Source organism: Ailuropoda melanoleuca, chromosome 13 (assembly GCF_002007445.2).
Source record: "Ailuropoda melanoleuca isolate Jingjing chromosome 13, ASM200744v2, whole genome shotgun sequence".
Lineage (NCBI taxonomy): Eukaryota > Metazoa > Chordata > Mammalia > Carnivora > Ursidae > Ailuropoda > Ailuropoda melanoleuca.
In genome coordinates this window covers 40378833-40404154 of record NC_048230.1, presented here as the reverse complement: position 1 = coordinate 40404154, position 25322 = coordinate 40378833, and the positions used below count along the sequence as shown (strand labels likewise).

The 25322-nt window shown below is 52.1% G+C and overlaps 4 protein-coding genes across 12 annotated transcripts in view; 2 read left to right on the top strand and 2 right to left on the bottom strand.

The window, feature by feature from the left end:
• Window positions 1–2994, top strand: part of EXOC7 (exocyst complex component 7) — a 16681-nt gene extending 13687 nt beyond the window's left edge. For all 8 annotated transcript variants that reach the window (XM_002919863.4, XM_019800354.2, XM_002919861.4 and 5 more), the window contains 7 exons: window positions 508–573; window positions 839–959; window positions 1173–1268; window positions 1992–2055; window positions 2287–2328; window positions 2439–2572; window positions 2814–2994. In XM_002919863.4, the coding sequence (XP_002919909.1) occupies window positions 508–573; window positions 839–959; window positions 1173–1268; window positions 1992–2055; window positions 2287–2328; window positions 2439–2572; window positions 2814–2916 (626 nt within the window). In that variant the 3' untranslated portion in view covers window positions 2917–2994. The remainder of the gene's footprint in view (window positions 1–507; window positions 574–838; window positions 960–1172; window positions 1269–1991; window positions 2056–2286; window positions 2329–2438; window positions 2573–2813) is intronic.
• A 586-nt stretch (window positions 2995–3580) lies between these two features.
• Window positions 3581–6874, bottom strand: ZACN (zinc activated ion channel). Its single transcript, XM_002919891.4, has 9 exons — window positions 6778–6874; window positions 6571–6695; window positions 6381–6425; window positions 6135–6241; window positions 5740–5909; window positions 5219–5343; window positions 4884–5094; window positions 4611–4775; window positions 3581–4150 (listed from the first exon to the last, which is right to left on the bottom strand). Exons 1-9 carry the CDS (start codon window positions 6872–6874, stop codon window positions 3921–3923), a joined length of 1275 nt encoding a protein of 424 aa, XP_002919937.3. The 3' UTR covers window positions 3581–3920.
• Window positions 6875–7813: 939 nt separating this feature from the next.
• Window positions 7814–10743, bottom strand: GALR2 (galanin receptor 2). Its single transcript, XM_002919890.4, has 2 exons — window positions 10250–10743; window positions 7814–8969 (listed from the first exon to the last, which is right to left on the bottom strand). Exons 1-2 carry the CDS (start codon window positions 10615–10617, stop codon window positions 8174–8176), a joined length of 1164 nt encoding a protein of 387 aa, XP_002919936.4. The 5' UTR covers window positions 10618–10743; the 3' UTR covers window positions 7814–8173.
• A 4767-nt stretch (window positions 10744–15510) lies between these two features.
• The window catches only part of SRP68 (signal recognition particle 68), a 31385-nt gene continuing 21573 nt past the window's right edge, over window positions 15511–25322 (top strand). Inside the window, exons 1-7 of one of the 2 annotated variants that reach the window (XM_034640274.1) lie at window positions 15511–15715; window positions 17476–17542; window positions 19416–19529; window positions 21956–22151; window positions 23721–23803; window positions 24276–24385; window positions 24745–24827. In XM_034640274.1, the coding sequence (XP_034496165.1) occupies window positions 15538–15715; window positions 17476–17542; window positions 19416–19529; window positions 21956–22151; window positions 23721–23803; window positions 24276–24385; window positions 24745–24827 (831 nt within the window). In that variant the 5' untranslated portion in view covers window positions 15511–15537. The remainder of the gene's footprint in view (window positions 15716–17475; window positions 17543–19415; window positions 19530–21955; window positions 22152–23720; window positions 23804–24275; window positions 24386–24744; window positions 24828–25322) is intronic. The other variant, XM_019800350.2, reaches the window with a different exon arrangement.

Sequence of the window (25322 nt, the reverse complement as noted above, 5' to 3'; positions counted from 1 at the left end):
GATACCCCGCCGCTCCCCCCCCCCCGCCGGGGCCTCCCGCTTGTTCAGAGGGGGCTGGTAGAGGAGGTTGTGGGAAGTTGGGGAGAAGGGGGAGAGGCCGTGGGGAGCCCACTCTAAGACCCTGCTGTTCACAAATGGGATAAGTGGGCCTTGTCGTAGATAGCACCCAGCATGAGTCGGGCTGGGGGGGGCAGGCTTCCCACTCCTGTCCTGCCTGCCTTCCTGCTGAACACGGGCCAGCTCGTTAACCTGGCCAGCCGTCACCACAAGCCCCCTGGCTTCCAGGAAAGGGCTGAGAGAGTGCTCCCTGCAGCAGGCGGGAGGGAGCCCGGCAGCTCGGCACACAGCCCCCCACCCCCACCGCCTGAGCGCCTCTGCGTCCAGGCTGCCTGAGGAAGGCTCAGGGGCCCCCCCAGGGTTTCCGCAGCTGCTCCTGGGGCTGAGGGAAGGCCAGAGAGGGTCCTGGCTGCTTCCCCAGCTGCAGTAACAGGCCTTCTCTCCTCCCAGAGACCAGTTCCTCCGCCACCAGCTACAGCTCAGAGTTCAGCAAGCGTCTGCTGAGCACGTACATCTGTGAGTGCCGCCCCCAGCGCCCAGCTCCCTGCCTTTTCCCTCCTTCCTTTGTGCTCTCCTGCTACTTTTGGTCTACTCCTGACCTTGGACATTGTGACCTAACTTCCGGTTTAGGGGCTGAGCGGGGCTGGGCAGAGGGCTCCTGAGACGTGTGGAGTCCGGAGTCAGGAGGGACAAGGACAGGGCTTGGAGTTGGTTCGCAGGCCAGGGATTGGGTCGTTTTGGTCAGACTGCCCGTGGATGTAGCCGCACCCTCCCTGTGCAGGTAAGGTCCTGGGCAACCTGCAGCTCAACCTCCTGAGCAAGTCCAAGGTGTACGAGGACCCGGCCCTGAGCGCCATCTTCCTGCACAACAACTACAACTACATCCTCAAGGCCCTGGAGAAGTGAGTGGCTCCCACCTGCCCCCGCCCGTCCGCCCTCCCGGGCCTGCCTGTGCCCTCTGCCTGGCCAGGCGGGGAGGGCAGCGCTTTACCCCTTGGAGTCCCAGGACCTGGGGCCGTGTAGGGCAGGCCCCACGGTGCTGTTGCGGAGACCAGCAACCTTTGGGCCCCCAGAGCCAGTTCGGTCCTCCTCTGCTGCCTCCCTACCCCCCCCAGGTCTGAGCTGATCCAGCTGGTGGCCGTGACCCAGAAGACTGCTGAGCGCTCCTACCGGGAGCACATTGAGCAGCAGATCCAGACCTACCAGCGCAGGTGGGCCCCCGCCGCGTCCTCCCCGTCACCCCCACACTCGTATCCATCACTCTTCCTGCCCGAGCTTCAGTCAGAGTGGGGTCAGTAACGGGGAAGTGCTCCCCTGTAGGCCCAGTGCTCCCCTGGCTGTTTAACCACACTGACAAGGCAGAAAGGGAAGCCCCCACCCTCCACCACCAGCTGCTAGGGGCTGCTGTTGCCAGCCTCTCCGGAGGCTGGGGTGCCAAGGCTGTCTGACAGAAGTGTGGGAACGTGAGGCCAAGCGAAGAGCAAGGTTGCAGGAGCACTTGGACTTGCTGGGCCTTGCTCTGCAGTGCTCCCATTGCCCCTCATCCTCGTTTCTCCTTGGCTTGTGTGTCTCCCTTTGTGTGTTTCTTTCTGGGAGTGGTCTCCGTCCTCCCTGCTTTGTCTGTCCTCTACTCCCTCCTTTCTTTCTCATCTGCTTCTCCGGCTTTATTCTCCAGGAGATCGACGTGAGATGTAGCTGCTAGTATTTGTTCAATTTATTGAATTCCGTTTCCTCTTCTTAATTTTAAAAGCCACCAGCTTGAACATTTTCTTTTCCCAAGGAAAAATCTCAGTTGTGCTCTGCTTAGTTGTGACCCTGATCGATTGCCAACTTTCCCCTCCCCTAGTAGATGAAGAGATTTAAAAAACAAAACAAACCAGCCTGTCCCTGAGGCTGTCCCTCCTCTGCCTTCTGCTTTTCTCCCCACCTGGCAGCTGGTTAAAGGTGACTGACTACATCTCCGAGAAGAATCTACCTGTGTTCCAACCAGGAGTCAAGGTGGGCGGAAGGCCTGGGCTGGGAAGGGGTGTCTAGCAGATGTGATACTTTTCGTCACGTCTCTGAGAAAAAATGGACAAGCATCCCGCTGGGATGAGCGAAGGATGCTTGTGGCCATCAGGGCAGCAGGAGGAAGGGCTGGGCTCAGGTGTTTGGGGGGAAGGAGCCAGTGGCCGGGCGGTTCTGCTCTGAGGAACACTTTCTCTGCCCTTTCTCGCCCCCCCCCCCCAGCTGAGGGACAAGGAGCGGCAGATGATCAAGGAGCGGTTCAAGGTGAGTTGGGCTCCTCTCCCCTCCACTGCTCCCTGCTGCTGTTGCAGGGACACGGGCCCAGAGTCTTTGTCTTTGGGTCACTTCTATATCCACCTATTTTTGGTGGCCAGGGTTTCAATGATGGCCTTGAAGAATTATGCAAGATCCAGAAGGCCTGGGCTATTCCTGACATGGAGCAGAGAGACAAGATTCGCCAAGCTCAGAAAAACATTGTCAGGGAGACCTACGGGGCCTTTCTGCACAGGTGAGCCCTCTGTCTCCACCTCCCCAGCCCTGTGCCCCTCACTTCCCCTGCTGGGTCTCTGCTCTGTTCCTCTTGAAGAAAACACGGACGGGCGTGTGGGTGTGGGTGGCAGGGCCAGTGTCCTGGGCTTTGCTGTGGGGCCAGACAGGGCCGTCACTCAGGGGCACCCTGTCGGGAGTGCCCTAGGCTGAGGTGGAGCCGGGGGGCTGCTAGCCTGCCCCTGACCTCAGCGCCTGGTCAGGTATGGCAGCGTGCCCTTCACCAAGAACCCGGAGAAGTACATCAAGTACCGCGTGGAACAGGTGGGCGACATGATCGATCGGCTCTTTGACACATCCGCCTGAGCCTGCTGCTGTCCCCGCCTGGGTCTGCCAGATCAGCCATGTTATTGCACAGATAAATCAGTGTTACCTTGCCTCTGGGCCTGGTGAGTTTGACATCCTTTGGGACAGGGACCTTTTTCCATCCCTTCTCCAGCCCGGAGCCCTGTCCCCGAGCCCTTGAGTCCTGATCTGCATTTCTTCCTGGAGCCCCCAGACCAGCACTCTGCCAGAATACTGGGGTTCCTTCCCGCCTTAGGTCTCCTGACCCTGAGCCTGCATGGGCCACATGTTGGCTTCCAGACAGGAAAGGACAGAGAAGAAAGACAAAGGGCCTGAGCCCACAGCTCCCTCGTGTATACGAGTGGGAGGGCAAACAGCCCGCCTCCAGCCCAGTTCAGAACTGGGGGTGGAGAACGCCCCCTCCAGCCCAGAAACGTGGGTAGGGCCCAGAGGGGCAGGCCATAGAGCAGCCAGCGGGCATGGAGAAAAAGCAAGCAGGATTGTCCCGCTCATGGATTTAGTGCAGAAAATGTATTCCCCATCACCCACGGTCCTGAAAATCAGGCGTGTTCTACCTCTCATCATCCCCCACGTGGCTGGAGCAGGAGTGCCCTCTCCCCGCACCCTCTGGGGTCCAGCACACTGTAGAAGTTCCGAGAAGCTCCAGCCACCCTGTGTGGCCTGACTCAGGCCCCTGTCTCCTGGTGCCCAGTGTCCCCAGGCCCAAGGCCGAGCAGCAGTAGTTGCAGAAATGGGGACCAGATGACTGGTGCACAATGGTGGTGACAAGTTCAGGGGCATAGTGGGAGTTGAGCGCGAAGTGTTGGCTCCACCTACTTAGCACAAGAGCGGATAGCTGAGCTCAGCGAAGACAGACCCTTGAGGCGCAGGCGCACGGCACCGGGGTGATGGGTTTATTTCACGCTCTGCTTGCCTGCTATCAGAAGGGAGAGCTCAGGGTGGCCTGGGATCCTCCAGGCTTGGGGAAGAGAACGTCCTCCCTCCTCCTCTCTCCAGAGACCCTGTCATGGCCCTCCCCGTGCAGCCTCGGGCCCAGCCGGCCCTGTTACAGCCTGGGCTGCCCCGCCGTGGGGTATGGCCTTGCCAGGGGCTGGGTGAGACTTGCACGTCGCCCACATCCAGAATCCAACGAAGAAGAATTGGCTACACACTACCCCCACCACATACACCAGGAAGAAGATGCGGTCAGCGGCCTCAGCCCAGCTCCTCCTTGACCCCTTCACTCTGGGAACTTCTGGTGGGGGAAGAGACAGGCAGTTTTTCAGGGCTCACCCAACATGCTGGCCCAGAACAGGAGGGTGACCCCCGGGGGCTGTCAACCTGTAGCTCTCCTTGCTTAGATTTATAACCAATGAATGTTGGGGTCTGGCCCATTCCAGACCGTGTCGAGCTGAAGAAGCACCCTTGTAGAGAGGCTCCAAGGGGCATAGGCTTATCTCAGGGAGTCTGAAGTCACCTGGGCCCTTAGGGAAGCTACCCTTGCTCCCTGCGCCATCCCTGCATCTGCCAAGGACAGACACGGTGGAGCCCAGGGGCACTGGAACGAGCAGAGTGAATGCAGGGAGCCCCCGACTAGCCTAGTGCCCCCTGGCCTTAGCCTGAAGTGGGCAGCCTGCCAGCTCTGCCCTGATCGGACCTGCTCTTAGCCTTATTCCTCCCTCTACCCCCCGCTCCAGGAAGGGGCCCCTGCCCACCTTCAGGATGTGGCCCCGGGTCCCCACGATCTTGCCGCTCCCTTCTCGGGGCTGGGCTGAGGCTGTTCTCGGCCCTGAGGTCTCCCCGGGCCAGCAGCGCGGCCAGCAGCACGGTCTCCGTGGTGCTGACGACGAGCAACAGCAGCAGCACGGTGAAGTGGTAAACTGGGGACGGGGTGGGTTCGGGAGGTCAGGGCCAGCCTGCACCCCTCGTGCCGGGAGCTGAGCAGCGCTCCCCCCGCCCCGGGCCCAGAGGAGGGGCGCACAACTCACTGAGCAGCGGGTTGCAGGAGGAGGAGCTGGGCAGGGCCTGCACCAGGGAGGAGTGGAAGACAAGGTAGCCCAGCAGCAGGGTCACCTTGTAGGCGATGCGCTCGGTGGCCCGGAGGGGCAGTAGCCCCCCGCACAGGTCAGCCAGCAGCAGCGTCTCCCCGGGGACCAGCAGAGCTATGATGGCCTTCAGCGCGGTGTTCTGCAGGCGCAACTGGAAGGGAGGAAGTCGGGCTCTGTGGGAGGGTGCGCGGGCTGGGCAGCTGGAAGTGGCAGCGTGGCCTCCCACCGCAAGCTTCACGCCCCATCAGCCCTCCTTCAGCCACGTCCTGACTCACCGTCACCTGGAAACAGGGCACCAGTTGCTGGGGTGGGACTTGGGTCTTCAAAGCCTGCACTACGTATTCCCTCTTGACACTCACGATCTCGTTCACCACGCGGGCCCGGAACTCCAGCTCTAGCACTGAAGGGGCAGGGGGGGCGGGAAGTAGGAAGGAGGTGCCCCTGGCCCTGACTCTCTCTTGGGAGTACGCGGCAGGGACTAGCCGGCATCCAGGGCTCGTGGAGACTTCTGATGGTGGCTGGGGCAGCGCGGGAGGTGAACACGCTCTGGGCATGGGCTGGGCAGCACCCCACATTCTCTGCAGCCGCGGGGGAGCGTGGGGGGCTGCAGCCTGGGGCGGGGGCGAGCCAGGAGGTGGGCCGCCGTTTGAGTGGGAGGTGCACCTGAGAAGCACACTCTGCTCCAGGTTCTCTTCAGCTCCCCTAAGCCTGGGGTGGACTAGTATGTCTGCTGGAGGCCGGAGGCTTCCCCTCCTCTCCCCACCACCCCCCAGCTCCTGTCGGGTCACTACCCTACCCGTATTGCTGAGAGCGTAGAAGCTGAGGTTGCAGTCGCTCTGGTCCCTGGGGAAGTGGAGGAGCTCAAAGTCACAGTTGGTCTCCGTGGTGAGGGCCAAATACAGGTCGACGTGGCCGTTGGAGTCCACTCGGGCCCGCGGGCTCTGGTCCTGCCAGTCCACCCAGAGCCTGTTGGTGGGAGGAGACAGCACAGCTGGAGGCTCGGTTGCTTCTCAGAAGGGGGAGGTGGGGGAGACCGCAGCCTAGCCCAGCTGCCCTCCACTGCCATCCAGGTTCCGGAAGGGTGAGGAGGACACGAGGCAGTGGGGTGTGCCTGTGGTCTGGTAGGGCCACCAGGGAGGGGGACAGTCACTAAGGAGGGCCTCCCGGCACAAAAACTCTCGCCTCACTTACGCCTCCTGAATAGTGAGTCCCGGAGTCCAGAGTGAGTCCCAGGGCAGTGTGACTGCATGCTGTGGGCGGACACTTGTGTTCCAGGCCAGGCGAGTGTCCAGCCAGGACTGGGGACACAAAGAAGCCACTAAGCCTCCCGCTCCCATATATATACAAGCCACTTGGCAGTTTGACGAAGGCTGGTACTTCTGAGCTGGATGAAGAGAAGTTTCTCCCATCCCACCTTCCCCGCCCCCGGGTGCTTACCAGCCGAAGGAGCAGCGTGGAGGACACTGTGTACCGCAGGATGTCCTGAGGAAGGGGGCAGTGTGTCACCTGGGGGCGGGCGCTACGGGACACAAGAAGGCAGGAGCACCCACCACTGGCTGGGGCTGTCCTGGCCCATCCCCAGCTCAGCACCTGGGCCCTGCTCCCTCCATGGCCAGAGGACACTTACCACGTTAAATACGTTGGACACGAACACCTGCACATCCATGAGCAGGGGCGCACTCCCATTTTTCGGAATCTGGATGGTTTCCTGAACCTCCTGGCGCCGGGTGAAGTCAAAGAAGGATGGCCAGGCTGAAGGATGGAGGTCAAGGTCATTTGGGTGGGTGCCCTGGGGTCCAAATCCTAAAGCTTAAGGACTGTACACTCTACCTACCAACGGTTGGCAAGTGAAAGCCACGCCCCTGGACCAAGGGCCCGGTGGTGCCCAGCCCGAGGAAGGCCAAATGGAGCAGCCGGAGCTGCAGGGCCATCATCAGTGGCTGCATGGAAGGCTGGATGGAGCCACAGAGACCACACTGTTTCTGTTGCTTCTCTGGCTGACTGGGCAGCTAGAAGCAGGTGCTCTATGCAAGGGCTCCGGGGGCCTTGGAGCAGACATCCCGCCTGGGGTTCCGCAAACACCTGAAGACAAAGCACAGGACCCAGCCCCGCCCACCCTGCACCTGCCTAGGCTTCCCTGCCCCGCTCCATTTCCACCACCTGGAATCAGTTGCCCCATTCAGAGACTGCCAAGGGGACCGGGCAAGCACAGACTCCCCCCCCACCACCACCACCACAACACACACACCTTTCCCAACTTGATGCTTCCAGTCTGTGCAGATGCCACAGGCCTTCCATGTGTTTCTGCAGTGGGTGCCTGCCTGGTTAAATACTCAAGCCCTTGCCAGAGTGCCCTGCGCTCAACATCGTGAGACCCGTAAGCCCTTGAGAGTTTTCCTGCCTCTCCTCAAACACTGAACTGATTCCATGTAAAAAGCCTTGAAAGGCTCAAGAGCGCCAGGAGTGGGGCAAACCCGGGGCAGGGTAGAGGCTAGCTCATGAGCAAAGCCCTGTAACGTTCCGGCTCCAGCACCGGATTCTCAGCGTGCTCCAGCCCAGCGGTGCCTTAGAACCGTTCCTGGGTGCCCTGGAGGACGACTTTCCTAGCCCCACAGAAATGGAGACCTGACCCCCACAGCGGTAGCACACCTGTAGCGAGGGAAGGAAACCCCAAGGCTGAAAGTGGGTGGGCATAGATTGGGCTGCAGACACTCAGAAGGGGCCCCAGAGAGCTGGGAGCAGGGAGGGACCTGCGCCTCGCTGGCGCAGGAACGTTACTAGGAACACACATAATGTCTGCGCCTAGCCATCGACCCACTTATCAAGCGCGCTTGAACACTCTGCCTGCCTTTGTCGCACGCAGAGGTAGCTACTGGTTCGCGGATCTGTATATACCGGGCGCCTCTGGATGGCCACAGCAGAGCGCCTTGGTCGTCCTGCTCTTTCCCGTCTCGGATTTCTGCGGGGACTTTAACGTGGCTGCCTTCGGTGCGGACCGCCCTCTTTCCCTGTGGATCACCAAACCACCCTGCACCCATTCACCCAGAGCTCCCCTGCGAAGTCCCAGAGGCTTCAGACCACGGAGCCTCGTAACCATGAGACATGGCGAGACACAGCGCGTGATTGCACGTGAAAAGGTTTGCGTAGTTTATTAACCGATGAAATTCCCTCCCGATCCCCCGACCTCTGACTCCAATCCTTTAACACCAAAGCATACTCGCTAAGTGTCCTCAGGTCGCGTTAACTGTCGGGATGCCGCTGGGGGCATTTTGGTCCCGCCGGGACGCGCCGGGTACCAGGCTCAAGGCCGGGCTGCTGAGAGTCGCCAGCACAGGGGCGGAGGTCCCGGCCGCCTCGCTCACGTGCGTCAGGTCGGTGGACTCGCGCTCCAGCACGCTGCTGCCGCGGGTGCCGGGCGCCGCGATGCACACGCGGCCTGAGGCTCTCCGTGGGGCACGGCGCAGCAGACCCGTGCAGATCTTGCGGAAGCCCTTGCGGAAGTGCTTGGAGACCAGCGCGTAGACGATGGGGTTGACACAGGAGTTGGCGTAGGAGACCAGGTGTGAGAGGATGCGCAGCGCGTAGGTGGCAGGCGTAAGCGGGAAGCGGCCAAACCACACGCAGAGGATAAGCGCGTGGTGAGGCATCCAACAGAGGCAGAAGAGCGCAGCCACGATGATGATCATGCGCGTCACCTTGCGCTTGGCGCGCCGGGCGCTGGAGCCGGCGGCCACCGGGTCAACGGCGCGCCAGAGGTAGCGCAGGGTGCGCGCGTAGGTCAGGCCGAGCACCAGCATGGGCAGCAGGTAGCTGAAGACAAAGGTGCAGAGGTCCATGGCGCGGCGACGAGGCGCGCTCCACGCCGGGTGGCACACAGTCAGGTTGGCCAACTGCGACTGGCGGTAGTAACTCAGGTAGGGCCCGGAGAAGAGCAGAGATAGCCCCCAGATGAGCCCGATGGCAGCCAGCGCGTTGCGAGGCGTGCGCAGCTCGCGGGAGTGCAGCGGATAGCGGATGGCCAGATACCTGTGGGTCAGGCCGGGAAGGGAGACGGGTGAACAGGTGGATTCGCGGGGGTAGGGCCAGACCCTTACACCTCGAACCCCTCACCCTCTCTCGAGGAAGGTCCCCTAGCGCACGGTCGCAGCGCACTCGCCGGCAGCAGCCCACACCTTCTCAGCTGCTTTGAGATGTGGGGCGGGACCCGGCAGCGGGAAAGGCGCGGGTGTAGGCCACTCATCTGCTCTTCTTGGGACTATGACCACAGTCACACTCCACCCGGGAAGGCACCCCAAGGTTGGCCCGGGTTTGGGGTTCCGGGAGGCTGTGATTACCCACCAGTGACGGTGCCCGGAGAGGTAGGACCCAGGCGCCTTGAGGCTCTAGCAGACAGCCTGGAGACACCGCGAGGCACCCGCGAGGGAATTCTTTAGAGAAGCCAACCCTCTATGGGTCCCACCAGCGCTCCCGACACACTCCGAGCTCAGTGGAACTGGGAGGTATATGGGGGAGGTGGCTTCACCTCCCTGCCTGTCCAGGGGATGTCAAGAGGATGTGGGGATAGAGGGGTCCGGGGAGATACTGGAGTCAACCCAGATTTTCTCCCCAGCAATCATCCAGGTGTCCTTCCAAGCTCCAGCGGGGAGGATAGAGAAGATCCTCCCGAGCTCTCCTCTCTCTGGGCCTGGAGGTAGGGGGAGGGGTGGCAGGGGTTGGGTCTAGGGACCCTCGGGCGTGTTCGCTTGAACTTTGGTGTGGGCCCTGGCGAAGGACCCAGATTCCGCAGTCCGGACCACTGCACCGAGCAAACCGTGGCTTCGAGGCTACCGAGGTGGAGGCGCCTGAGTTTGACACCAGGAGACAGACCATTGGCTCCACGCACACGATTACTGGATGGGAGACTCTGAACAAGTCACTTCTGAGGTCCATCTCATCTGTAAATTGGGCACAGTAATCCCTCCCGTCCCACCTTTACAAGGGCACTGAGCTCAAGCGAGGTGAAGCACGCAAAACCCTCAATGTGCCTGGAAACGGCGCGCTTTATCAGGCGCCGGCGGCGCTGGAGAGCTGAGGTCTGCCGCGTGGAGCCGCGAGGTCGCACCTAACGGAGGACATCGCCGTCCCCTATTCTTATTCCCCTCTTTCCTTCTCCACTCCAGCTTGTCTTTCACTCTCTCCCGCTCCCTTTGCCTTCTTAGTGTCCTTTTCTACTCTCCGTGCGCCCCTCCTTGAGCCTCCAGTCTCGCTCTCTTCTCCGGCCCCCACCTGGGTGCCTGACCCCGGGGGCCGCCAGGGCTCAGGCTCACCTGTCCAGGGAGACGGCGGCCAGCGTGAAGCTGCTGGCGTACATGGTGAGGAAGATGAGGAAGTGCACGGCCTTGCAGAGCAGCGAGCCGAACACCCAGCCGTCCAGGGTGTAGATCGTGGCCTGGAAGGGCACGCAGCACACGATGAAACACAGGTCGGCCACGCCCAGGTTGAGGATGAACAGATTGGTGGTGCTGACCGCCTGGCCGCTGCGCAGCAGCACGGCCAGTACCAGTGCGTTGCCCACGGTGCCCACCAAGAAGATGAGCGCGAATAGCATGGGCACGATAACGGCCTCGGGCTGCCAGCTGTCCCTGCCGCCCGCCTCACTCGCGTCCTCGGCCCCGGGGCCACCCGAGCCATTCATGGCGCCCCCGAACCCGACGCTGCCCGGGCTCCTGGCGCCGTCTGGGCTCTGGCGAGCGCGCAGCTCCCGCGGCTCCAGCCGCTGCTGCGCCCAGCGCGAGTCGCCGGAGCCGCGGGCGGAGCGAGCCTCGCCTGGCTGGGGCGGGAGGTGGGGGTGCGCTGGGGTCAGGGGGAGGAGCGAGCAGCCGGAGGGGTGGGATGGGCCCCGTGGCAGCCGGCCGCGCGGGGGGAAGCTGTGGGGTGGCCCACCCCAGGGACAGGGCCCGGCGCTGGTGCCTGCTCCCCCGCCCGCCCGCCCGCGTCCTCGACGCGCCCCAGCACCCAGAGCCGCTCTGTGCCTCGCTGAGCGGCGAACTGACATCCCGGAGGAAGGCGGGAGCGGTGGAGGGACCGACCTCCGTGTGCGCCGCGGAGCCGGGAGTGCCCGCCTGGGACCACGCATACCTCTCCCGCAGCCTGGCCGGAGCGCCGGGCCTCTCGGCGCTGGCTTGGGGGCGTCCTCGGAAGATTTCCGGGCGGCCCCTCAGGGGTGGCGGGGAGGTGACAAGACGCGGAGGTGGACGGAGGGACCAAGGCTTTCCATCCCTGGCGAGGGGGACGGCACTGCCGCGTGCTCCGCGCGCCTCTTCTGTGTGCCAGTCTCTGTCCTTGGCGCTGGGCCTCAGTTTCTTCAGTACTGTGGGATCAGAGTACCTTCTGGGAGGGCTCTAGTGAGCATGGAATGAGATACGTGGCCTGAAGCCAGTTAGTCGAATCTCAGTGAATCAAATTCCTGTCTCCTTCCCCTAGTCAGAGATCCAAAAAGGGAAAACATTAAGGAAATACAAAATAGCAGAGTTCCATACACCGGGAGCATTTTCCTGCGTGGCCAGGAGGATGTCTAGGTTGCAATAAAACTGAAATAATTGTTTCTAATTTTGACATATTAAGCATCAAACGCTTGTGACTAGGAATCATTGCTGTTTCTATAGAATGGCCCACATCCCCACTCCTGGTTCACTGGGTCTGAAAATCACCACCTTCTGCCACTGTAGCTCGATCTCTGCTTCACCTTTCCCTGCTCTGTTCCCTGCCCAGTGTGGAACATTCTTGTTCCTCTCCACCCCCACCCCAGGATTTCAGCCCTGAAGCCCTACTCTTCTTCCTTTAAACATAACTCAAATAAGTTATTAACCTATTACAAATTGATAAGTACTTGCAGGAAAAATAGATCAGGGTGAAGGAATTGGGAGAACCGTGGTGATGGTGATGGTGCAATTTAAAATACAGTGGCCAGAGGCACTGGGGTGGCTCAGTCAGTTGAGCATCTGACACTTGATTTCAGCTCAGGTCTTAATATCAGGGTAGTGAGTTCAAGCCCTACACCAGGCTCCATGCTGGGCATTGAGCCTACTAAAATAAAATAATAAAATAAAATAAAATAAAATAAAATAAAATAAAATAAAATAAAATAAAATAAAATAACAAAGTGGCCAGACAAACCTCATTAGGAAAGTGCTATTTGAACAAAGATTTGAAGGAGATGAGGAATGTAGAGTAGCAGATATCTAGGGGAAGAGCATTCCAGAGAGAGCAGTCAGTGCAGAGACTGCAAAGCAGGAGTGTGCCTGTCTCCCTAAATTTGGAAGCTCCTATGGCTTGAGTTGATGAATAGGAAGGAGATTGCCAGGAGAGGAGGTGACAGGCATGACATGCAGGGCTCTTTCCATTGCAAGGAACATGGCTTCTAGTCTGAGTGAAAGGAGGAACCACTGCAGAGTTTTGACTACAGGACTGACACCATCTGACTTACTTGTTAAAAAAAAAATCTTTAGTGAAATATAATCCCCATATCATACAATTTACCCCATGAAAGGGTGCATTTGGTTTTTAATATAGTCGCCGAGTTATGCAGCTATCACCGCAATGAATTTTAGGATGTTCTTCCCCAAAAAACTCCTGCCCTTTAGCCATAGATCCCCAATCTCCACCCACACCCCCAGCCCCAGGCAACCACTTTCTGTCTCTATGGATTTACCTGTTCTGGACATTTCATATATATTATTTTATTTTATTTTCTTAAGATTTTATTTTACTTTTTTAAAGTTTATTTACTTATTTAAGTAATCTCTACACCCAGCATGGGGCTCAAACCCATGACCTTGAGATCAAGAGTCAGTTGCTCTACCAAATGAGCCAGCCAGGTGTCGCTGGACATTTCCTATAAATGGAATAACACAATATGTGGTCCTTTGAGCAGCTTTATTCACTTAGCATAATATTTTCAGGATTCATCTGCTCTGAGGCATGTATTAGTACTTCATTGCTTTTTATGGCCAAATAATATTCCATTGTATGGTTATACCAATTCTATTTATCCACTTATTTGTTGATGAACGTTTGGGAGACTTATTATTTTTCTTAAAGATTTTACTTTATTTGTTTATATTTTAAAGATTTTATTTATTTGTCAGAGAGAGAGAGAGCACAAGCAGGGGGAAGAGCAGGTAGAGGGAGAAGCAGGCTCCCTGCTGAGCAAAGAGCTATTTTATTTTATTTTTTTTAGTTATCTCTACATCCAACATGGGGCTCGAACCCACAACTCTGAGATCAAGAGTCTCACACTCCACTGAGTGAGCCAGCCAGGTGCCTTGAGACCTATTCAAGATTTATTTTTCATTGTGGTGAAATACACAAAACATACAATTTACCATCTCGGACATTTTAAAGTGTACGATTCAGTAATATTAAGTATATGCAAGGGCACCTGGGAGGCTCAGTTGGTTGAGTGTTCAACTCTTGGTTTTGGCTCAGGTCATGATTTCTGGGTCGTGGGATAGAGCCTCGTTTCCAGCTCCACACTCAGCAGGGAGTCTGCTAGAGATTCTCTCTCTTTCCCTCTCCCTCTGCCCCTCCCCCTGCTTGCACGCTTTCTCTCTGAAAATAAATTCCCCCCAAAAAGGTATATTCATATTGTTGTGTAACCAATCTCCAGGGCTCTTTAATCCTGCAAAATTGAAACTCTGTCTGTTAAACAATCACTCCCCATTTCTCCTGTCTCCAGCTCCTGGTAGCCACCATTGTACTTTCTATGAATCTGACTACAGTAGATACCTCATATAAATGGAATCATACCATATTAGTCTTTTTGTGACGGGGTTACTTCATTTTGCACAATATTTTCAAGCTCCAGCCATGTTGGAGCTTGTGTCAGAATTTCCTTCCTTTTTAAGGCTTAATATTATTCTATTGTATGGTCATACCACTTTCTGTTTATCCCTTGAGGACCACTGGGTTGCTTCCATCTGTTGGTTATTGTGAATAATGCTTCTATGAATGCGAATGTACAAATACCTCTTGGAGACCCTGCTTTCAATTCTTGCGGATATACACCCAGAAATGGAATGGCTAGATCAAATCATAATTCTTCAATTTTCCAAAGAATGGTCATAGCGTTTTTCACAGTGGCTGCACCATTTTACACTTGCACCAAAAGCACACCAAGGTTCTGATTTCTCCATATCCTCACCAATACATATTGTTGTTGTTGTTATTATTATTATTATTTAAATAGTAACCATCCAGGGGCGCTGGGTAGCTCATTTGGTGGAGAGTCTGACTTCTGCTCAGCGTGATCTCAGGGTCCTGGGATTGGCTGGGGTCACAGACAGGTTCTCTGCTCAGTAGGGAGTCTGCTTCTCTCTCTCCCTCTGCCCCTATCCCTACTTGTGGGCGCACTCTCTCTCTCTCAAATAAATAAATAAATAAAATCTTTTAAAAAAATAGTAACCATCCAAAAATTTTAAAAAATAGTAATCATCCTAATGGGTATGGTAATTCATTGTGGCTTTGATTTGCATTTCCCTAATGATTAGTGATACTGAGTAGAGACTTTAAATTGCATCATTTCTCTTCTTTAAAAGATTTTATTTCTTTATTTGAGAGACAGCATGTGCACCCATGAGCAGGGAGAGGGACAGAGGGAGAGGGCGAAGCGGACTCCCCGCTGAGCAGAGAGCCCATCTCCAACCCTGGCAGATCCCAGGACCCTGAGATCATGACCTGAAAGGAAGGCAGACACTTAACTCCTGAGCCACCCTGGTGCCCCTGAATTGCCTCATTTCATCTTCATAAAAACTGTCTTAGTTAGTCATCCTCATTTCACAAAGTAGGGAAAAGGTTTAGAGCGAGACTGTGTTCTTTGCCTAACATCTCCCAACCAGTAAGAGTGGAGCCAGGATTGGAGAAGCAGGACTCAGTCTCCAGAGCTCACGGTGCCATATTACAGAGCAATTGAGTCTCCCTCGCCTCCACAGTTCTCCGTCCTGAACTGTTGGACTGCTCGCTCCAAAGTCCGAAGACATAGGTCCCCAGCAGTCCCAGAAGTTCTTACACCGAGTCTCCGCTTGCTGACCCCTGACCCCGCCAGCGCTCCCTCTGGCCATGTCTTTCTCAGGGTGGGTCCCAGAGGAGAGCACAGAGGCGATTCCCTCACAGGTGGAGTGCTTCATTCGGGTAGCATGGGAACCACATTTCCCCAGTTTCCAGGGAGGTAGACACCCCAAAACCCAAAATCCTTAGCCAACCGCCCCCACCCTCTGCGCTTAGGAAATGAGACGGATCTCCCGTGCAGGGATGCAGGAAGTGGAGGGAGGAGGCATCTCCGAGTCTTCTGCCCTCGGTGGACCAGAGGAAGGGTTGCCCGGAAAAGATCTCAATAACTCTGGTCTCCCCGAGTGAGCAAACCCTCAGCCCCGCCCGCCACGACTCAGGAACCCGAGACCACGCCCAGGCGCGCTCCAAGTGGCTCGTGCCTGCTGGCCGGGCCGTCGGCGGCGGAGTCCGCCACTATCCCGTCAGGCCGTCGAGGCAGGTCTCGCTCTCTTCCGCCTCCGTCGTCCCGCCTCCTCTATCCCGTCTGCCTCTGCGGCGCTGGGGCAAGATGGCTGCCGAGAAACAGGTTCCCGGTGGCGGCGGCGGCGGCGGCGGCGGCAGTGGAGGTGGCGGCGGCGGTAGCGGCGGTGGACGCGGTGCCGGAGGAGAGGAAAATAAGGAAAACGAACGGCCTTCAGCTGGATCGAAGGCAAACAAAGAATTCGGGGATAGCCTGAGTTTGGAGAGTATCCTAGAGTAATCGGGCCTAACTCGCAATGACTACGTGTCGATATGCAGGGCCGGGGGCGGGAGAGGCGGCGGGTCCGGCACTCCCGGGCAGGAGAGGCTGAGGGTTGCAGTTTCTCTTGCCTTTACTTTCTGGCACTCAAGAGTTACAGGGTCTGTATTTCGACCGGTCTTTTGTCGCTTTTCATTCGCTTTCCAGGCTGGGGAACGTTCTTTTCTCTCAAGGGCCACAGGGATACTAGGCATATTTCTGCAGTTCCCCCGCAGTTGCCCGTTTGGAGGGCTGGTGACGGGGATGACACTGTGGCCACCCCAGTGACCTGCTGTCTTAGCATCTTGAGTCCCTGAACTGAAGAGAGGAAACTGCAGTATTGACGTTTTAGCTTACTTTTGTTCGACAGCCGTCGGAGAATGGATAGTAAAAATTACAGTTTGATGCTCTCTCAGTGGAGGCAAAGATGATTGCTCCGAGGAAGAGCTTGTTGCCCATTTTGAATATAAACGTACCTTAACATCTCTTGTATAACTTTCTTAATAGGCCTGTAGGCATTTTATCTTGTTGAGAGAATTTAGTTGATCTGGTGGAATGGGTCTGTAGTTTTCATCAGAGTGTTTCACAACTGAGTGCCTGAGACACTAGTTTGTGGCTTTTGTGAAATGAATAACAGAGAAAATGTAAGTGAATTTCTGAAATAACACATTTATTTATTTTTTTTTAAGATTTTATTTATTTATTTGACAGAGAAAGACAGCCAGCGAGAGAGGGAACACAAGCAGGGGGAGTGGGAGGGGAAGAAGCAGGCTTCCTGCCGAGCAGGGAGCCTGATATAGGGCTCGATCCCAGGACCCTGGAATCATGACCTGAGCTGAAGGCAGACGCTTGACGCTGATCCACCCAGGCACCCCTGAAATAACACATTTAGCTTGACTTCTTAATGTAGTTTTCAGGGGATTGGAGTTTTACTTTTTGAACTGGTGGTCTAGTTCCAAATCGATACTAGAATGCCTTGATTTTTTACTAACCTTATAGCTTCTTATTCCTTTTAGTTGTTGAAATAGTCCTTTTGTGTGTTCAGTATTTTAACATAAGTCTGTAAAGGAGCATTGAGGAAACTTTAAAAGAGAACTAAAATTGTAAATAAAGGTCACTGGACCTCCTAAAGTTTGGTACATAATCTTAAAATATTTTAAGATTCTTAAAATGGAGAGTTTGGTCAGGGCTTTTTCTTTAAAAGAAACACTAATATTTTTATGCAAGCTGTGGCCTAGTTTGGTTGGCATGTGCTAACCACAGGCTCATGCAGCATCACAGCTGTTAAGGAAAGTTAGATTTGGCAGATATAGGAAGTTATGCAAATGGAGGAGTAGTACACGTCATTTATAACCTGAATCTGCTTGAATGAGTAGAATACTGGGTCCAGGTGTAAATCAGTGGGAACTACCCCAGTTATAATCAATAGTTAGAATCCAGCAACTTTATTTAAGCTGTTGGATTTCAGTAATCCTCAATGGCGAATAACGCCCTCCTTTTTTAGTTTGGAAGTAACAGTTCAGGCCATCAGTTTTTCTATTTGCTTTGCCCAGTCCTATGACAAGATACCTATTGAAAAAGAATACGAGAGATTTCAGTAGTTAATGTACTAAGCATTTCAGAAATGTTTAATGTGCTATGGTTTGATACAAATATAGACTAATGGGAATATGTTTTGATTTATTTGGATTCTTACCGTTGTAAGCTTTTCCTTAATCTTGGCTCTAGTTCTTCAGATTATTAAGGAATCCCAGCAGCAGCATGGTTTACGGCATGGAGATTTTCAGAGGTATAGGTTAGTATCCTGTGTAAGAAGTATGGAAATTATTGCAGAATTTTCAGGCTTGGTTTGCTTTTGTTAATATCCTACTTATTTTGCTCTGCCAGAAAGTATACTTGGAAAGTCTGACTCTGAACTTACACTGAGTCCTCAAAATGTACTTTTTGAATTTAAAATTTGACTGAATAAAAGGAGCCAACTTTTTAAATCCATTTTGCCTCACAATATTGCAGATACATTGGAGGCTTCTGCTGAAAATAGCAAGCAGTTATGGTAATAATTTTTTTAAACTTAACCATATTGTCAGCATCTTGGTTAAATGCAAAGTTTTTCAGTTATTTCTTTATTTATTTTAAAGTAAGCTTTATGTCCAATGTGGGGCTTGAACTCACAACCCCGAGTTCAAGAGCCACATGCTCCACCAACTGAGCCAGCCGGGTGCCCCGTATAAGGGGAATTTCTATGATATCATTATAACTTATTGGTAAACTTTGTAATAGCCTTCAAGTTAGAAAACATATTTAATATGACTCTTAAAAATAGAATAGATTCCTGATGTATAATCCAGTACTTTGAAAGCAGAAATAGCCAACCAGTTTATATTGAAGATACAGGCTTTGCGGGGGAGCGGCAGGGGGAGAGGGAGAAGCAGATTCCCAGCTGAGTAGAGCCCAGTGTGGGGCTGGATCCCAGGAGCCTGGGATCATGACCTCAGCCTAAGGCAGAAGCTCAACTGACTGAGCCACCCAGGCGCCCGTGGCTACCGGACTTTTAAAAGTGCTACTGAACAAAACACTCTGCAGATTCTAAGGAGTGAGCCATGTCATAAATGGTCCACAGCACTGGGGTGACGTGAGCAAGGTGGGGAGTGGTAGAAGATGGAGAAATTAGTGGGGCCAGAATGGGTAGGGTCCTGTAAGCCAGGGTAACTCGTTCAGGTGTTAATGTAGGCGTGATGGGAAGCTACGAAAAAGTTTAAATTGGAGACTGTTATAACTTGAGGGTGTTTTTTTTTTAATTATTAAGGAAATTTTCAATAACAGATGTAGAGATGATATTACAGTGAATCCATCACTCACATTATTACAGTAATCAGCTTCCTGCTCTTTTATTTTATCTGTTCCCTTTTTTCTTTTTTTTTTTTTTTTTAAAGATTTTATTTATTTATTCGAGAGAGATAGAGACAGCCAGCGAGAGAGGGAACACACAGGGGGAGTGGGAGAGGAAGAAGCAGGCTCACAGCAGAGGAGCCTGATGTGGGGGCTCGATCCCACAACGCCGGGATCACGCCCTGAGCCGAAGGCAGACGCTTAACCGCTGTGCCACCCAGGCGCCCCTCCCTTTTTTCTTTTTAAGTTAGGCTCCACACTGAACATAGAGCCCAGTGTGGGCCTTGAACTCACAAGATCTGAGCCGAGATCGAGAATTGGACACTTAACTGCCTGAGCCACCTAGGTGCCCCTGTTCCCTTTCCTTTTTTAAAAAAATACTTTTTTATTGAAGGATTTTTTTTTTTTTAACTATTCTGTTGCAGTGTAATTTATATTCAGAGAAGTATACAGAAAGAGATGACTTTTTCATAGCCTGTAACCAGCAGACATTACCAGCATCTCAGAAGACCCCCTTTGGTTCTTCTAATCACAAACCCTTCCCTCCAAAGTTCACCCCAGTCATGATGTCTGACACATTCGATTAGGTTTGAAATGTTTCCGATGACACCAGTCATACCATCCTGAAGGTTTTAGATCACTAAATGTTTGCAAGATGATGTGTAGTGTCTGTGGTAACCTTAAGTAGAACACCTCAAACCTTTGACCTACTTCATTATAGAATCTGCTATTGAAAGTACTATCAGCTTGCCTGAATTAATTGTTCTTTTTTCTTTCAGGGGCTACTGTTCCCGTAGACAAAGACGTCTTCGGAAAACACTCAACTTCAAGATGGGGAACAGACACAAATTTATAGGGAAAAAAGTGACTGAAGATCTTCTGACTGATAACAGGTATTGACTGCTCTGTGCTAACTGTTAAATACTTCTCGCTAATACATTTATTGAACAATTATGTGTTAGACACTGTGCCAAAACTCTTTAATTACCTAGATGATTCTTCTAGCAGCTCTCTGGAATAGACATGTTTACTATTCTTAAGTTATGGGATGAGGAGACTGTGCTCAGAGAGGTTCAGTAACCTTTTCAGGAGCTTTGTCGGAGTGCTAAATGCTGAGTCTGTGATTAGAACCTGATGGGGTATTGGGTAAGGGTTCTGGAATGCAAGTTTCAGTGTATAAGTGCTTACTTAAATCCATATATCTTAAATAAAATCTGCTGTGTGTGAATTACTTCAGAAGAGTTTTATGTTTCAGTGTTGAATGCAACCATGCTTAACATTTGCAGAGGATCAGTCTGTCAGGCAACATGTATTAAAGGTCTCTAGGCCAGTTCCTCAAATTTCACCCTATGGGCCAAATTGGTTCTTTTGCCACCTGTTTTTATAGTGTTTTGTTTGTTTTTGTCTTTTTTTTTTTTTTTTTTTTTTTTTTTTTTTTTTTTTTGAGAGAGAGCAAGCACTCGTGCGTGCACACACACACAAGAGGCGGAAGGGGCAAAGGGAGAGGGAGAAGCAGACTCCCTACTGGGCAGGAAGCCCGATGGATGCCAGGCTCAATCCCAGGACCCTGGGATCATGACCTGAGCTGAAGGTAGACGCTGGGTAGACTGAGCCACCCAGGCGCTCCTTGTTTTGTTTTTTTAAGTAATCTCTACACCCAACATGGGGCTTGAACTCACAACCCAGAGATCCAGAGTTGCATGCTCTACTGACTGAGCCAGCAAGGCGCCCCAGGAGGTTTTTGATAGGGAAACCAGGAAGCCTGCATTGAGGAGGCTGGACCTTGAGGGGTTTCTGAGAGGAAAGAGCATTCTGTGTGAGGGGAGACAGTATGCCTTGGTATCTGAATGTACTTCAGGAATTAGGATGCTCTAGGCAGTTAGCTGCTGCTCGGGCAGCAGAGGCTGGGAGCTTGGTGTATGGAGACACAGGAAACTAGAGCATAGAGCCCATGGTGGGATTCAGCCAGAGGTATTGGTTAAATCTGATGAGAACAGGTTAGGAAGGATCTCTGTGATGGAGATCCTTCATTTTGAAGAGATAAGATTAAGCTAATGTTTAAGGAAGATTAATCAAGGCAGTAGCTGAACAAAAAATTTTCCATTACAATATTAAAGTGGCTAATTTATTCAGCCCTTAGTAAGTGCCAGACTCTGGTTTAAGTGTGTTATATATATTACTACACGAGAGACTGAGGCAAAGAAAGATTAGTACTTTGTCCAGTGTCACATAGCTAGTGACAGATGGCACTGAGATTCCAACCCTGATTCTAGAGCCTTTTTCTAAACCACTTCAATATAATATCTCTTAAGTACTTGGTTTTCAGCTGGGTTGGGATGGAGGAGGTGTTGATTGAAAGATGAGGCCAGATTGTGTGCCTGGACTGCCTCTTTGCTAAAATTGGGGAAGAGTAAGTCTGTATTTGCCAAATTTGCAGTGGTAGCAGGTGTTTTTAGTGAGATGTGTCTGGTAGGTGGTTAGAAACTTGAGGTGGAGCCTGATCATAGATACTGGTTGGGTGCCATGACTGATACTGTGAAAAGAGTAGAGTTTTGGGGGTTTTTTTTTTTTTTTTTGCTTTTTTTTTTTTTTAATATTAGAGCTTAAGGGGCGCCTGGGTGGCTCAGTTGTTAAGCATCTGCCTTCGGCTCAGGGCGTGATCCTGGCGTTCTGGGATCGATCCCCACGTCAGGCTCCTCCGCTATGAGCCTGCTCCTTCCTCTCCCACTCCCCCTGCTTGTGTTCCCTTTCTCGCTGGCTGTCTCTATCTCTGTCAAATAAATAAATAAAATCTTTAAAAAAATTTTTTTTAGAGCCTGAGGGTCACCTGGGTGGCTCAGTCCTTAAGCGTCTGCCTTTGGCTCAGGTCGTGATCCCAGCATTCTGGGATCGAGCCCCACATCGGGCTCCCTGCTCAGCGGGAAGCCTGCTTCTCCCTCTCCCACTCCCCCTGCTTGTGTTCCCTCCCTCGCTGCCTCTCTTTCTGTCAAATGAATAAATAAAATCTTGAAAAAAAAAAATTTTAGAGCCTGAGTGGGAGGGGCAGAGGGAGAAAGAATCTCAAGTAGACTCCACGCTTACCGCACAGCCCAAGGCGGGGCTCGATCTCACAGCTCTGAAATCATGACCTGAGCCGAAACCAAGAGTCAGACACTTAACCGATTGTGCCGCCGAGGTGCCCCGAGAAGAGTAGTTCTGAGGAGGAAAGCCAGGGAGGGCGTAGGGAGAAGTTGAGAGGCTGAAGATTGTGCCTTGGGGAATATCAAAGTCTGATGCCCCTGGCATTCATTGTTCAGGTTGCCTATTCTCTCTCGTTTAGGTATTTGCTTCTGGTTCTGATGGATGCTGAGCGAGCCTGGAGCTATGCCATGCAGCTGAAACAGGAAGCCAACACTGAACCCCGGAAACGGTTCCACTTGTTGTCTCGCCTGCGCAAAGCCGTGAAGCACGCGGAGGAATTGGAACGCTTGTGTGAGAGCAATCGCGTGGATGCCAAGACCAAGTTAGAGGCTCAGGTTAGTATCTTAACTTCAGCTTTGCTTTATTGCGGAGATTAGAGACGTGACTTTATAGTTAAACAGAACAGTTTCTTAATGTTATAAATTGACAGGAGAGGAAATAACATAGTGTTGCTATCTCAAGGTGAAGCTGACATCTCTTTTTTTTTTTTTTGAGCTCTTGGTTTATTTTCTTCCCCCCTAACTTTATGTATGTATGTATGTGTGTGTGTGTGTGTAATCTCTGCACCCAGTGTGGGCCTTGAACTCATGACCCCAAAATCAAGAGTCATACCAACTGAGCCAGCTAGGTGCCCTGAGCTCTTTGTTATTTAATAATTAGCTTTAACTTTAAAAAAAAAAAATTCACACATCTCTTGAAATGGAGCTAGAAAGCTTGACTCTTAGATCTGGGAAGTTCACAAAATAAGAATTTTTTTCAGGGCTCTCTGCATTTTTAAATTTTATTTAAATTCAGAAAAAAATAGATTCAGTTAACATACGGTGTATTATTTCAGAGAAATGAGAATTTCTTGAAATGCATTTTTTTTTTTAAGATTTTATTTATTTATTTGACAGAGAGAGAGCCAGCAAGAGTGGGTACACAAGCAGGGGGAGTGGGAGAGGAAGAAGCAGGCTCCCAGCGGAGGAGGGAGCCTGATGCGGGGCTCGATCCCATGACCCTGGGATCACGACCTGAGCTAAAGGCAGATGCTTAACGACTGAACCACCCAGGCGCCCCTTTAAAGATTTATTTATTGGAGCGTGTGCACAGACGAGCAGGGCAGAAGGACAAAGGGAGAGGGAGAAGCCGACTTCCTGCTGAGCAGGGAGCCTGGTGTGGGGCTTGATCCCAGGACCCCAAGAGCATGGCCTGAGCCAAAGGCAGATGCTTAACCAACTGAGCCACCCAGGCACCTCTGAAATGAATTTTTAGAAAGAGATACTGCAAATTTACATTCAGCTTCTGATACCGAATGTTATATCCTGGAAACTAATTGTTAAGTCACATGAAGAAAACAGATTTTTTTTTTTTTTACACTCTCTAGGCAGTAAATGAATTATGGTGAATTATCTTTGTATCACATTTTATTAAGTAAAGTTCTCTCTCTCTCTCTTTTTTAAGATTTATTTATTTTTAAGAACGAGAGTGCGTGTGCCACAGGGAGGGCAGAGAGAGTCTTCAGCAGACTGTGCTCTCTGAGCACGGAGCCCGATGTGGGCTCAGTCCCATGACCCTGAGATGATGGCCTGAGCTGAAACCAAGAGCTGGACGCTCCGCTGACTGCGCCACCAGGGCGCCCCAATACGTTTTCTCTTTTAAAATCACCCTGAAATAAGGGTGTCTGGGTGGCCCAGTTGGTTGAGTGTCTGACTCTTGATCTCAGTTTGGGTCTTGATCTTAGGGTTGAGTTCAAGCCCCATGTTGGGCTCCAGGCTGGGCTTGAAGCCTTCTTAAAAATAAAGTAAAATCACCCCGATGGATATCTCTGTAATCCTGGTGTCAAAGCTGAAAGTAGGTGGAGGAGATTGAGCGGTGGCATTGGCTCTTGGGTGTTGAAGCAGTTCCCTTCTCCCCCTTTCCAGGCTTACACCGCTTACCTCTCAGGAATGCTGCGTTTTGAGCATCAAGAATGGAAAGCTGCGATTGAGGCTTTTAACAAATGCAAGTAAGTCCCCTGGTTCAAAAGACACCGCCAATTTCGATCGTACATAGTCCCGTTCGAGCTGCAGATCACCTGATGATTTTTTCTACAGTAGTACAGTTATTTATTTAGTTAAATTTTATTTATTTTAGAATGTGCACGTGGGAGAGAGCACATGGTGGGGAGGGGCAGAGAATCCCAAGCAGACTCCCTGCTGAGCAAGGAGCCTGACATGGGGCTTGATCTCGTGACCCCAAGATCATGACCTGAGCCGAAATTGAGAGTTGGCCACCCAGTTGACTGAGCAAGCCCCACTTATTTATTTTTTTTCTTTCTCTTTAGGAATATTGATTATTCTTGGTCATCCTTAGAACCATGCCAGTTCTCATAGTTGGTAGAAGGGTCTCAAAGTGCCATGTTCTGTTTTTAGCCATTGTGTTCCTTTTTATTTCTTGAAGTAAGGCTGCTGTGAAAGCTGGTGTTTCTTTCCTCGCAGAACTATCTATGAGAAACTAGCCAGTGCTTTCACAGAAGAGCAGGCTGTGCTGTACAACCAGCGTGTGGAAGAGATCTCACCCAATATCCGCTACTGTGCATATAACATTGGTGAGCAGGGGCTAAGTCGAGCGAAGATGGGTGGGTTGGTGGTGGTTCATCTCAGAGAGACTAGAGGATTTGTTTAACTTCGTGCTTTCCTTGTCCCTGCGTCCGTTCTTGGCACGGGTTTCGGCTGATGAGAAAAGTAGAGCTGTTGAAGTCAGCCCAGCGTAAAGTCACGGAAGGCAGTTCTTTTGCTTTATTTCCATCCTGCCCACTTCTGTACTGCTCAAGAGCTTTGTGAAAGGATTTGGTGTTCACTGAAATGTGCTCATGCAAGGGGAAGGGCTCGGAGTTGAAGCTAGTGCTTCTTGAGAGATCAGACCAGACCCTTGAAGATGTCGACTCAACAGCTCTCTCTTTCTCAGGGGACCAGTCAGCTATCAATGAACTCATGCAGATGAGATTGAGGTCTGGGGGCACTGAGGGTCTTCTGGCTGAAAAATTGGAGGTAATCTAGTTTGTATGTTTTTGTGAAGTCTTTGGTTTGAAAAAGTCCAGAAAAAGAAGTAATCCATAATCTTATAGTCATTGTAATTGCTGTAAATATATGCGTGTTTATATCCCTGTATTTTTAACAAAAAGCTTTTTTCATCTAATATTTTAAAGTATTCATTTTATTATCTCATTTATTTTCTAAGCAAGTAATGTAGGCAGGTAGGAAAAGTGGGAAATACGAAAGATGGGGGAAAACTAAAATCACATGGTAAAATCAGAGGTAACCACTGCTAATAGCATGATGAATAACTTACAGATTTTTGTATATGTAGGAAAGAAAGGCACATATATATATACATATATATTTTTTATTTTTTTTAAGATTTTATTTATTTAGAGCGAGAAAGAGCCTGGGTGGAAAGAGAGGGAGAGGGGAGAGAGAATCCCAAGCAGATTGGCCGCTGAGTGCGGAGCCTGACGCAGGGCTTGATCCCATGACCCCAAGACC

Coding starts and splice junctions, on each gene's coding strand:
- ZACN (XM_002919891.4), bottom strand. CDS start 6,874: ATGGCCCTGCAGCTCCGGCTGCTCCATTTGGCCTTCCTCGGGCTGGGC. Junction 6,696..6,777: donor CTTTCACTTGCCAACCGTTG/GTAGGTAGAGTG, acceptor TCCATCCTTCAG/CCTGGCCATCCTTCTTTGAC. Junction 5,910..6,134: donor GGACTCACTATTCAGGAGGC/GTAAGTGAGGCG, acceptor TCCCACCAACAG/GCTCTGGGTGGACTGGCAGG.
- GALR2 (XM_002919890.4), bottom strand. CDS start 10,617: ATGAATGGCTCGGGTGGCCCCGGGGCCGAGGACGCGAGTGAGGCGGGC. Junction 8,970..10,249: donor GCCGCCGTCTCCCTGGACAG/GTGAGCCTGAGC, acceptor CCTGACCCACAG/GTATCTGGCCATCCGCTATC.